This window comes from Eubalaena glacialis, chromosome 14 (genome assembly GCF_028564815.1).
Source record: "Eubalaena glacialis isolate mEubGla1 chromosome 14, mEubGla1.1.hap2.+ XY, whole genome shotgun sequence".
NCBI lineage: Eukaryota > Metazoa > Chordata > Mammalia > Artiodactyla > Balaenidae > Eubalaena > Eubalaena glacialis.
The window spans coordinates 52,802,622-52,815,517 of NC_083729.1; the positions used below are offsets into that span (position 1 = coordinate 52,802,622).

The window sequence follows — 12,896 nt, forward strand, 5'->3', positions numbered from 1 at the left end:
GTGACACAAACAATGAAAAAACCAGCAGCCAATCCAATTATTACTGGGTGAAGTGTGTGTATCAAGTGAGCAAAGTGACCTCAAAAACTTACTCCAGAGGGAAGGAAAAAAAACTAAGGCAAGACTCTGTATGAAACCAACCAACCCTGGACACTTGGAAGCCAGTTACAGTTGGTGCTCAAATAAAAAGAACTCAAAATGTAAAAATTCGTGATAATTCTAAATCTGTGGTATATTCAAAAGTAAAGCAGTAACAAAACACAGAAAAGCCCAAATAAAATAACCTTTAAAATATACTTATTTAATCTTGTTAAACTAACTTTTACAGATATTTTAAATTGTTTCAGACTGTATCACAGATTATGTCAGAATTTTTAAATCATTTCCTTATTAGGTTACTTGAAACGCTTGCTAGGGTAAAACACTAAAAGTTTTAATACACCGTATTATTAATTATAAATTTGATGAATTTCAGCTTCAATAAACAGTGCTTCACTATTCCTAGTTATTTATTCTATATTACTTACCATATCACTGTTCTCATATTTTGCTTGCCTTGCTATCAACAAAATAAAATTTAAAAATCTACTAAAAAGGGGCTTCCCTGGTGGTGCAGTGGTTGAGAGTCTGCCTGCTAATGCAGGGGACACGGGTTCGAGCCCTGGTCTGGGAGGATCCCACATGCCGCGGAGCAAGTAGGCCCGTGAGCCACAACTACTGAGCCTGCCCGTCTGGAGCCTGTGCTCCGCAACAAGAGAGGCCACGATAGTGAGAGGCCCGCACACCACGATGAAGAGTGGCCCCCGCTTGCCGCAACTGGAGAAAGCCCTCGCACGGAAACGAAGATCCAACACAGCCAAAAATAAATAAATAAATAAATAAAATTAAAAAAAAAAAACCCTACTAAAAAGAACATTTTCTGAAAGTTATGAAAGAGAATTTCCTAAGTATTTTAGGATTACTCTGAAATATGAACTGCTTCATTAATGTGTTAAAATGATAATCATGTATAAACAGACAATATTAAATATGAGAAGTTAAAAAAACTATATTGAAAAATTACCACAACCAATATAAGGTCTCAAGGCACACAATTATTAAAAATCAAAAATTTGAAAATGCTTAAGTATATAAAAATCATTAAGTATATGGAAGAAATAAAGTATAATGCACGAAAGCAAGTAATATAAGGGGAGAAATGGCTATTTTAAGAGCAATAATAAATAAAATTAAAATCCTTAAGAATAAGCTTAACATGAAATAAAATCTATACACAAATAACTCTGAAATGCTAAATGAAACAAAATGAAACAAATGGCATATCGTGTTTTGGATAGGAAGACAACTTCACCTCTCAAAATAATCATTATAACAGTAAAAACAACAATATTTTTAAAGAATAATCAATGCTAAAATTCACATGGAAAAATAAGAGACATAAAGATTCTTTTAAAAAAATATAAGGAGAAAGGATCAGCCTTGCCAGATAATAAGAAACATTACATAGACACAAGGGGGAAAAAGAAAATATATTAGTATAAAACCAAGGACTAGTAAATGTCTTCTTGATGGGCCAGACAGTAAATATTTTAAGATTACAGGTGATATGGTCTCTGTTACAAATACTGTACTCTGCCACTGCAGTGTGGAAGCAGCCACAGACAAAAATATGACAAAGAATAGGCAAGGCTAAGTTGCAAAAAAACCATTTACAAAATCAAGTGGCCAGCCACAGGTCATAAGTTTACCAATCTCTGATATATAGTTCATGACTAGATATACCAATAGGTCAGTCTACAAAGTCCAGAAATTGACCCAGTCAAGATAAAACTGGTATCTCAAATCAGTGAGGAGAAGAAGAATTACTGAACAAATGGAATGGGGCCAACTATATAACCAAAAACTGGGGGGAAAATGTTGGATATGTACATGACCCTTTGAACCATGATAAATTCCTATTGGATTGAAGATTAAAATATAAAATTGAAACAAAATGTACAGAAAAGAGCTAAAGAGGAATTTTCTTGTAATCTTGAAATGCATTTCAAACCATAACACAAAAGCCACAGGTCATGAAAAATTCAACCACAAGTGCGAAACCACAAACTTGAAACTCAACTGCAAAAACCACCTTAACTAAAACAGCAAGAAGACATCAAAGCAGAATGTAGGCATAACTCATAACACAAACAAAAGTCTGATTTCATTGATATATAAAGATCTCCTACAAAAAAGAAAATAAGTAAAGCAACTGATAAATGGCAAAGAATATAAACATCACCAGAAGACGAAACAAAAAGGGTGGTTAAGCACAAGATTTTCAACCTGATTCATACAAAAGAAATCCAAATTTAAAACATCAATGAAAACACTTTTCACCCATCAGTTTAGCAAATAAAAAGAAGTTTAAGAACATGATTTTTTTAAAAAAAGAAAAAAAAAAGATCTAGCAGCCTATTCACTTCTCTGCAGGACTCTCCCCTCCAGCTGGCTCTGGTCCCCTTCCACAAGCCACGTGGCTGACAGGGTCTTGGTGCTCCACTCTGGTGTCAGACCTGAGCCTCTGAGGTGGGAGAGACAAGTTCAGGACACTGGACCACCAGAGACATCCCAGCCCTACGTAATATCAATCAGCGAGAGCTCTCCCAGAGATCTCCATCTCAACGCTAAAACCCAGCTCCACCCAACGGCCAGCAAGCTCCAGTGCTTGATGCCCCATGCCAAACAACTAGCAAGACAGGAACACAACCCCACCCATTAGCAGAGAGGCTGCCTAAAATCATACTAAGTTCACAGACAACCCAAAACACACCAACGGATGCGGCCCTGCCCACCAGAAAGACAAGATCCAGCCCCACCCACCAAAACCCAGGCACCAGTCCCCTCCACCATGAAGCCTACACAAGCCACTGAACCAACCTCACCCACTGGGGGCAGGCACCAAAAGCAACAGGAACTATGAACCTGAAGCCTGTTAAAAGGAGACCCCAAACACAGTAAGTTAAGCAAAATGAGAAGACAGAGAAATATGCAGCAGATGAAGGAGCAAGGTAAAAACCCACCAGACTAAACAAATGAAGAGGAAATAGGCAGTCTATCTGAAAAAGGATTCAGAGTAATGACAGTAAAGATGATCAAAAATCTCGGAAATACAATGGAGAAAATACAAGAAACGTTTAACAAGGACCCAGAAGAACTAAAGAGCAAACAAACAATGATGAACAACACAATAAATTAAATTAAAAATTCTCTAGAAGGAATCAATAGCAGAATAACTGAGGCAAAAGAACGGATAAGTGACCTGGAAGATAAAATAGTGGAAATAACTACTGCAGAGCAGAATAAAAAAGAATGAAAAGAATTGAGGACAGTCTCAGAAACCTCTAGGACAACATTAAACGCACCAACATTCAAATTATAGGGGTGCCAGAAGAAGAAGAGGAAAAGAAAGGGTCTAAGAAAATATTTGAAGAGATTTTAGTTGAAAACTTCCCTAACATAGGAAAGGAAATAGTCAATCAAGTCCAGGAAGCAGAGTCCCATACAGGATAAATCCAAGGAGAAACATGCCAAGACACATATTAATCAAACTATCAAAAATTAAATACAAAGAAAAAATATTAAAAGCAGCGAGGGAAAAGCAACAAATAACACACAAGGGAATCCCCATAAGGCTAACAGCTGATCTATCAGCAGAAACTCTGCAAGCCAGAAGGGAGTGGCAGGACATATTTAAAGTGATGAAAGGGAAAAACCTACAACCAAGATTACTCTACCCAGCAAGGATCTCATTCAGATTTGGTGGAGAAATTAAAACCTTTACAGACAACTGAAAGTTAAGAGAATTCAGCACCACTAAACCAGCTCTACAACAGATGCTAAAGGAACTTCTCTAGGCAGAAAACACAAGAGAAGGAAAAGACCTACAAAAACAAACCCAAAACAATTATGAAAATGGTAACAGGAACATACATATCGATAATTACCTTAAATGTAAATGGATTAAACGCTCCAACCAAGACACAGACTGGCTGAATGGATACAAAAACAAGACCCGTATATATGCTGTCTACAAGAGACCCACTTCAGACCTAGGGACACATACAGACTGAAAGTGAGGGGATGGAAAAAGATATTCCGTGCAAATGGAAATCAAAAGAAAGTTGGAGTAGCAATTCTCATATCAGACAAAATTGACTTTAAAATAAGGATTATTACAAGAGACAAAGAAGGACACTACACAGTGATCAAGGGATCAATCCAAGAAGATACAACAATTGTAAATATTTATGCACCCAACATAGGAGCACCTCAATACATAAGGCAAATGCTAACAGCCATAAAAGGGGAAATCGACAGTAACACAATCATAGTAGGGGACTTTAACACCCCACTTTCACCAATGGACAGATCATCCAAAATGAAAATAAATAAGGAAACACAAGCTTTAAATGACACATTAAACAAGATGGACTTAACTGCTATTAACAGGACATTCCATCCAAAAACAACAATGTACTTTCTTCTCAAGTGCTCATGGAACATTCTCCAGGATAGATCATATCTTCAGTCACAAATCAAGCCTTGGTAAATTTAAGAAAACTGAAATCATATCAGGTATCTTTTCCAACCACAAAGCTATGAGACTAGATATCAATTACTGGAAAAAACTATAAAAAATACAAACACATAGAGGCTAAACAATACACTACTAAATAACCAAGAGATCACTGAAGAAATCTAAGAGGAAATCAAAAAATACCTAGAAACAAATAACAATGAAAACAAGATGACCCAAAACCTCAAGACGACCCAAAACCTATGGGATGCAGCAAAAGCAGTTCTAAGAGGGAAGTTTATAGCAATACAATCCTACCTCAAGAAACAAGAAACATCTCAAATAAACAACCTAACCTTACACCTAAAGCAATTAGAGAAAGAAGAACAAAAAAACCCCAAAGTTAGCAGAAGGAAAGGAATCATAAAGATCAGATCAGAAATAAATGAAAAAGAAATGAAGGAAACAATAACAAAGATCAATAAAACCAAAAGCTGGTTCTTTGAGAAGATAAAATTGATAAACCATTAGCCAGACTCATCAAGAAAAAAAGGGAGAAGACTCAAATCAACAGAATTAGAAATGAAAAAGGAGAAGTAACAACTGACACTGCAGAAATACAAAGGATCATGAGAGATTTCTACAAGCAACTATACGCCAATAAAATGGACAACCTGGAAGAAATGGACAAATTCTTAGAAAAGCACAACCTTCCAAGACTGAACCAGGAAGAAATCGAAAATATAAACAGACCAATCACAAGCACTGAAATTGAAACTGTGAAAAAAAATCTTCCAACAAACAAAAAGCCCTGGACCAGATGGCTTCACAGGTGAATTCTATCAAACGTTAAGAGAAGAGCTAACACCCTGATACCAAAACCAGACAAAGATGTTACAAAAAAAGAAAACAACAGGCCAATATCACTGATGAACATAGATGCAAAAATCCTCAACAAACTACTAGCAAACAGAATCCAACAGCACATTAAAAGGATCATACACCATGATCAAATGGTTTTTATCCCAGGAATTCAAGGATTCTTCAAAATATGCAAATCAATCAATGTGATATACCATATTAACAAATTGAAGGATAAAAACCATACGATAATCTCAATAGATGCAGAAAAAGCTTTAAACAAAATTCATTCATGATAAAAACTCTCCAGAAAGTAGGCATAGAGGGAACCTACCTCAACATAATAAAGGCCATATATTCCAAACCCACAGCCAACATCGTTCTCAATGGTGAAAAACTGAAAACATTTCCTCTAAGATCAGGAACAAGACAAAGTTGCCCACGCTCACCACTATTATTCAACATAGTTTTGGAAGTTTTAGCCACGGCAATCAGAGAATAAAAGGAATCCAAATCAGAAAAGAAGAAGTAAAACTGTCACTGTTTGCAGATGACATGATACTATACATAGAGAGTGCTAAAGATGCTACCAGAAAACTACTAGAGCTAAGCAATGAATTTGGTAAAGTAGCAGGATACAGAATTAATGCGCAGCAATCACTTGCATTCCTATACAATAATGATGAAAAATCTGAAAGAGAAATTAAGGAAACACTCCCACTTACCACTGCAACAAAAAGAATAAAATAACTTGGAATAAACCTACCTAAGGAGACAAAAGACCTGTATGCAGAAAACTATAAGACACTGATGAAAGAAATTAAAGATGATACAAACAGATGGAGAGATATACCATGTTCTTGGATTGGAAGAATCAACATTGTGAAAATGACTATACTACCCAAAGCAATCTACAGATTCAATGCAATCCCTATCATACTACCAATGGCATCTTTCACAGAACTAGAACAAAAAATTTCGCAATTTGTATGGAAACACAAAAGACCCCGAATAGCCAAAGCAATCTTAAGAAAAACAGAGCTAGAGGAATCAGGCTCCCTGACTTCAGACTTCAGACTTTGTAGCTATACTACAAAGCTACAGTAATCAAGACAGTATGGTACTGGCACAAAAAGAGAAATAAAGATCAATGGAACAGGATAGAAAGCCCAGAGATAAACCCATGCACGTATGATAACCTTACCTTTGTTAAAGGAGGCAAGAATATACAATGGAGAAAAGACAGCCTCTTCAGTAAGTGGTGGTGGGAAAGCTGGGCAGCTACATGTAAAAGAATGAAATCAGAACACTCCCTAACACCGTATACAAAATTAAACTCAAAATGGATTAAAGACCTAAATGTAAGTCCAGAAACTATAAAACTCCTAGAGGAAAACATAGGCAGAACACTCTATGACATAAATCACAGCAAGATCCTTTTTGACCCACCTCCTAGAGAAAGGGAAATAAAAACAAAAATAAACAAATGGGACCTAATGAAACTTAAAAGCTTTTGCACAGCAAAGGAAAACATAAACAAGACGAAAAGACAACCCTCAGAATGGGAGAAAATATTTGCAAACGAAGCAACTGACACAGGATTAATCTCCAAAATATATAAACAATTCATGCAGCTTAATATCAAAAAAACCAACCCAATCCAAAAATGGGCAAAAGACCTAAACAGACATTTCTCCAAAGAAGATATACAGATTGCCAACAAACACATGAAAGGATGCTCAACATCACTAATCATTAGAGAAATGCAAATCAAAACTACAATGAGGTATCATCTCACACCGGTCAGAATGGCCACCATCAAAAAAATCTACAAACAATAAATGCTGGAGAGGGTGTGGAGAAAAGGGAACCCTCTTCCACTGTTGGTGGGAATGTAAATTGATATAGCCACTATGGAGAACAGTATAGCCACTATGGAGAACAGTATGGAGGTTCCTTAAAAAACTAAAAATAGAACTACCATATGACCCAGCAATCCCACTATTGGGCATATACCCTGAGAAAAACATAATTCAAAAAGAGTCATGTACCACAATGCTCACTGCAGCTCTATTTACAATAGCCAGGACATGGAAGCAACCTAAGTGTCCATCGACAGATGAATGGATAAAGAAGATGTGGCACATATATACAATGGAATATTACACTCAGCCTTAAAAAGAAACAAAATTGAGTTATTTGTAGAGAGGTGGATGGACCTGGAGTGTGTCATACAGAGTGAAGTAAGTCAGAATGAGAAAAACAAGTACCATATGCTAACACATATGTATGGAATCTATAAAAAAAAAAAAGTTTCTCACGAACCTAGGGGCAGGACAGGAATAAAGACGCAGACGTAGAGAATGGACTTGAGGACACGGGGAGCGGGTAAGGGTAAGCTGGGACGAAGTGAGACAGCATTGACATATATACACTACCAAATATAAAATAGATAGCTAGTGGGAAGCAGCTGCATCGCACAGGGAGATCAGCTCGGTGCTTTGTGACCACCTAGAGGGATGGGATAGGGACGGTGGGAGGGAGACGCAAGAGGAAGGGGATATGGGGATATATATATATATATACATATAGCTGGTTCACTTTGTTATTCAGCATAAACTAACACAATGTTGTAAAGCAATTATACTCCAATAAAGATGTTAAAAAAAAGTTTATTGAGGAGAATAAGGCGAAAGTGGCACTATCACGCCATTAGCTACCACAAGTAAACCACACATAAGCTTTAACCTGACAATACTACTTATAAGTAGGAATTTATCCTACATAATAGTTTTGCATATGGATTAGCTGACTATTGTAAGTTACTTATTGTAGCATTGTTTATAATAAAAAGGATTGGAAAAAATAGTGCCTATGAAAAGGAACTGGTTAAATAAATTATGGTTCATGCATATAATGAAACACTATGCAGTCCTAAAAAAGAAAAAAAAGTGTTTTATATATTGATATGGAATAATTATCTCCAGGATAAACTGTTAGTGAAAAAAAGCCAAATCCGTTTAGTATGATACATCTGTGGAAAAGAGGACAGGGAAAGAGAAATGTTTACAATTGGCAATTTATATAGAAAATCTATGATGCACCTGAGAGGTTAGGAACTGCATGCACGGGAGACACAGGTAGGAGGGGGAAAATGTATAGCATATCCTTTTGTATCTACTTTTTGAAATTTGAACCATATGGATATGTGCCTATTCAAAAAATTAAATTAAAGAAGAAAATAGTATAATAGAAAAGAAACATGAATACAATGTTCAGGACAGAAGCATTGATTGTATAAGTTAAAATAATAGGAAAATGTCTCTTAATAAACCAAGAACCTCTAAATGACTGACTCTCATTTCCTTCGACTGTAACAGTAGTATAGTAAGATAAGACATGGACTCTGAAGCCAGATTTCATAGATTTGATCCCCAACTTTTCCCATGGCGTGGTTTCTTTAGCGACAAAATGAGGATAATAATAGAACGTACCTTACAGGGGAGAAAAGACCTTAGAACGGAACGTATAATAAAGAAGCACTTATGTTAAGCTGTTGATATTACCTGTGCTGCAGCCCAAATGCAGTCAATATGCTGAGTACTCAGTCGCCCTTCCGCTGCCAAAAAATTCAAAATCACTTGGCACTGTTTGATAATCTGGAAAAGAAACACTTATTACAGTTAATTTTTAAAAGCATTCTTCTCTCTTAATAGAGCAGATAAGTCACATATTAGTCCACAAACCTCAATATGTAAATTTGGTCCAAATATATGCTCTACCACATTGTTGCTTATAAGCCAGTCTGCAAGTTCTTTTGCAATGGACCTAAAGTCAAATAATAAAAAGTTAATACATTAAAAAAAATATTAGTATCATTCTTTCCCATGTCTAAAAGCAGACTCAGGTGAAAATCTAAAACTGTTCACATACCAATTATAAAGAAGTGATTATATACAATTAACTGTTAATAGTACTATGAAGAATAACTGAAACAGAAATACAAGAAATGGTTAATACTACCTGAATTTATAAACAAGCAAAAAAAAATCTGAAAAGTTAGGATAACTAACACCAGGTACACAGGTGAGAATACCAAGGGTAACACCTAAAAAGTGATGTATTTTCTTACACAAAGACCTTGCCTTCCCATTTTTAATCTCCATAGTAGGCACTGAGGCATTCAGGGAAGGTTTCCCCATATGTCCTCTATGGTAAGATAACATCAGAAAAGTAGGTTACCAAAAGGGTGGGGGAAGAAAAAAAGAAGAATCTCCAAGCCAAATGGCAAGTCTCCTTCCTGCCTGATATTAACGAAGGTTCTGCTAATGTGATCCCTAAAGTTATCAACTGACTGTTCAGAACACTTGGTTACACTTAGGAACAACTCATCCTTCATTTCAAAAAGTAAACTTTTTATTTTTGAACAGTTGTAGATTAACCTTCATTTTTTAAAAAGAGCTATCAATTCTTTTAGAGTAATAAATCACTGGCACAGAAAATTAAACTATTATGTTACCAATAAGGTAGTGTAAGTTTATCAGTTAATTTGTCTTTTACAGCTTTGAGGTATGTATGAAATATAGTAAACTGAACATATTTAAAGTATATAGTTCGATGAATTTAAACTTAAATATACATCTATGAATCCATCAGCACTGCCAAGATAACAAACACATCAACCCAAAAAGTTTCTTTATGCTCCTTTTTAATCCCTCTTTTTCTCAGCTCCCACAACCCACTGCCCAGACAACCAATGATCTGCTTTCTGTTATTACATAGTTTTCATTTTCTAGAACTTCATGTAAAAAAAAGATACAGGATGTACTCTTTTATAAAATTTAGATTCTTTCACTCAGCATTAAGATTTATCCATTTTGTTTCATTTGTCATTAGCCCATTGGTTCCTTCCAGGTTTGAGCAATTATGAATAAAGTTGCTATAATCACCCGTGTGCAGGTTTTTGTGTGGACATGTTTTCAACTCCTTTGGATAAATGCCAGGGAACATGACTGCTGGATCATATGGTAAGAGTACGCTGAGTTTTTTAAGAAACTATGAAACTGTCTTCCAAAGTGGCTGTACCTTCTTGCATTCCCACCAGCGGTGAATGAGAGTTCCTGTTGCTCCACATCCTTGTCAGCATTTGGTGTTATCAGTGTTCTGGATTTTGACCATTCCAATAGGCATGTAATGGAATCTCATCGTTGTTTTGATTTGCATTTCCCTGATAAAAGAGGAGCATCTTTCCATGTGCTCATTTGCCATCTGTATGTCTTCTTTGGTGAAGTGTCTGCTAAAGTCAGTGTATTTTTTAATCAGATTGTTCATTTTCTTACTGTTAAATTTTTAAGAGTTCTTTGTGTATTTTGGATAACAGTCCTTTAACAGATGTGTCTTTTACAAGTATTTTCCCCTGTCTACGGCTGTCTTCTCATTCTCTTGACACTGTCTTTCGCAGAGCAGAAGTTTTTAATTTTAAAGAAGTCCAGCTTACCAATTCATGGATCATGGTGTTGAACTCAAAAGGTTACCACCATACCCAAGGTCATCTAGATTTTTTCCTATGTTATCTTTTAGGAGTTTTATAGTTTTGCATTCTATGTTTAGGTGTGTGGTCCATTTTGAATTAATTTTTGTGAAGGGTGTGAGATGTATCTAGATTTTTTTTTCCCCATGTGGTTGTCCAATTGTTTCAGCACCATTTGTTGAAAACCCTATCTCTGCTGCTTTGTACTACTGTCTTTGCTCCTTTGTCAAATATCAGCTGACTATATTTATATGGGCCTATTTCTGAGCACTGTATTCTGTTCCATTGACCTATTTGTCTGTTCTTTCACCAATACTGCACTGTCTTGATCACTGTAATTTTATAGTAACTCTTGAAGGTGGGTAATGTCGGTCCTCCAACTTTGTTTTCTCCTTTCAAAACTGTGTTGGCTATTCTGGGTCTTTTGCCTCTCTATTTAAACAAATGTTAGAATCAGTCTGTCGATATCCACAAAATAACTTACTTGGATTTTGATTGAGACTGCAATGAATCTATAGATCAAGTTGGAAAGAACTGATACCTTTACAATTTTAAGTCTTCCTATCCATAGACATGGAATATCTCTCCATTTATTTAGCTCTTCTTTGCTATCTTTCATCAGAGTTTTGTTATTTTCCTTATATAGACCTTTTCATATTGTTAGATTTATACCTAAGTATTTCATTTTTTGTGGTGCTAATGTAAATGGTATTGTATTTTAAATTTCAAATTCTACTTGTTCACTGCTGATATATAGGAAAGTGACTGACTTTTGATTATTAACTTTGTATCCTGCAATCCTGCTATAAATGCTCATTAGTTCCATGAGACTGTCAATTCTTTCAGATTTTCTACATAGATGATCAGGTCAGCTGTGATCAAAGACAGTTTTACTTCTGCCTTCCTAATCTATATACCTTTTATTTCCTTTTCTTGTCTTATTGCATCAGGTAGGACTTTCCAGTACAATGCTGAAAAGCAGTGGTGAGAGGGGACACCCTTTCCTTGTTCCTGACCTTAGTGGAAAAGCTTTGACCTTCACATCATTAAGTATGATGTTAGCTGTAGGAGGTTTTGTAGATGTTCTTTATCATGTTGATGAAGTTCCTCTCTATGCCTAGTTTACTGAGAGTTTTTTTTATCATGAATGATAAAATTTGACCTTGTCAAAATTTTGACTTTACATTAATTGATCTTGAAATGCTGAACCAGCCTTGAATACCTGGGCTAAATCTCACTTGGTTGTGGTGTATAATTCTTTTTATACCTTGCTGGATTCGATCTGCTAATATTTTATGAGGATTTTTATATGTATGTTCATGGGAAGTACTGGTCTGTCGTTCTCTTGTAATGCCTTTGTCTGGTTTTGGTATTAGGGTAATGCTGACCTCAATGAGTAAGGCTTCCCTCTGCTATCTTCTGAAAAAGACTACAGAGAATTGGTATAATTTCTTCCTTAAATATTTGGTTAAATTTACCAATGAGGGCTTCCCTGGTGGCGCAGTGGTTGAGAATCTGCCTGCCAATGCAGGGGACACAGGTTCGAGCCCTGGTCTGGGAAGATCCCACATGCCGCAGAGCAACTGGGCCCATGAGCCACAATTACTGAGCCTGCGCGTCTGGAGCCTGTGCTCCGTAACAAGAGAGGCTGAGATAGTGAGAGGCAGGCGCACCGCGATGTAGAGTGGCCTCCGCTTGCCACAACTAGAGAAAGCCCTTGCACAGAAACGAAGACCCAACACAGCCATAAATAAATTAATTAATTAATTTAAAAAAAAATTTACCAATAAACCCATCTGGTCCTGGTACTTTGTTTTGGAAGGTCATTAACTGTTGATTCAATTTATTTAATTGATACAGGCCCTTTCAGAGCAATTCTTTAAAAAAATTTTAAATGGCTACTACAGAAGAACAGCTAATGAAAAAAGTAGTGATATGTAATATTGT

The 12,896-nt window shown here is 36.1% G+C and overlaps 1 protein-coding gene across 3 annotated transcripts in view; it reads right to left on the bottom strand.

The window, feature by feature from the left end:
• The window catches only part of USP34 (ubiquitin specific peptidase 34), a 240,766-nt gene that overhangs the window by 145,152 nt on the left and 82,718 nt on the right, over window positions 1-12,896 (bottom strand). For all 3 annotated transcript variants that reach the window (XM_061168549.1, XM_061168548.1, XM_061168547.1), the window contains exons 9-10: window positions 9,166-9,247; window positions 8,986-9,078 (exon numbers count right to left, since the gene is read on the bottom strand). In XM_061168549.1, the coding sequence (XP_061024532.1) occupies window positions 8,986-9,078; window positions 9,166-9,247 (175 nt within the window). The remainder of the gene's footprint in view (window positions 1-8,985; window positions 9,079-9,165; window positions 9,248-12,896) is intronic.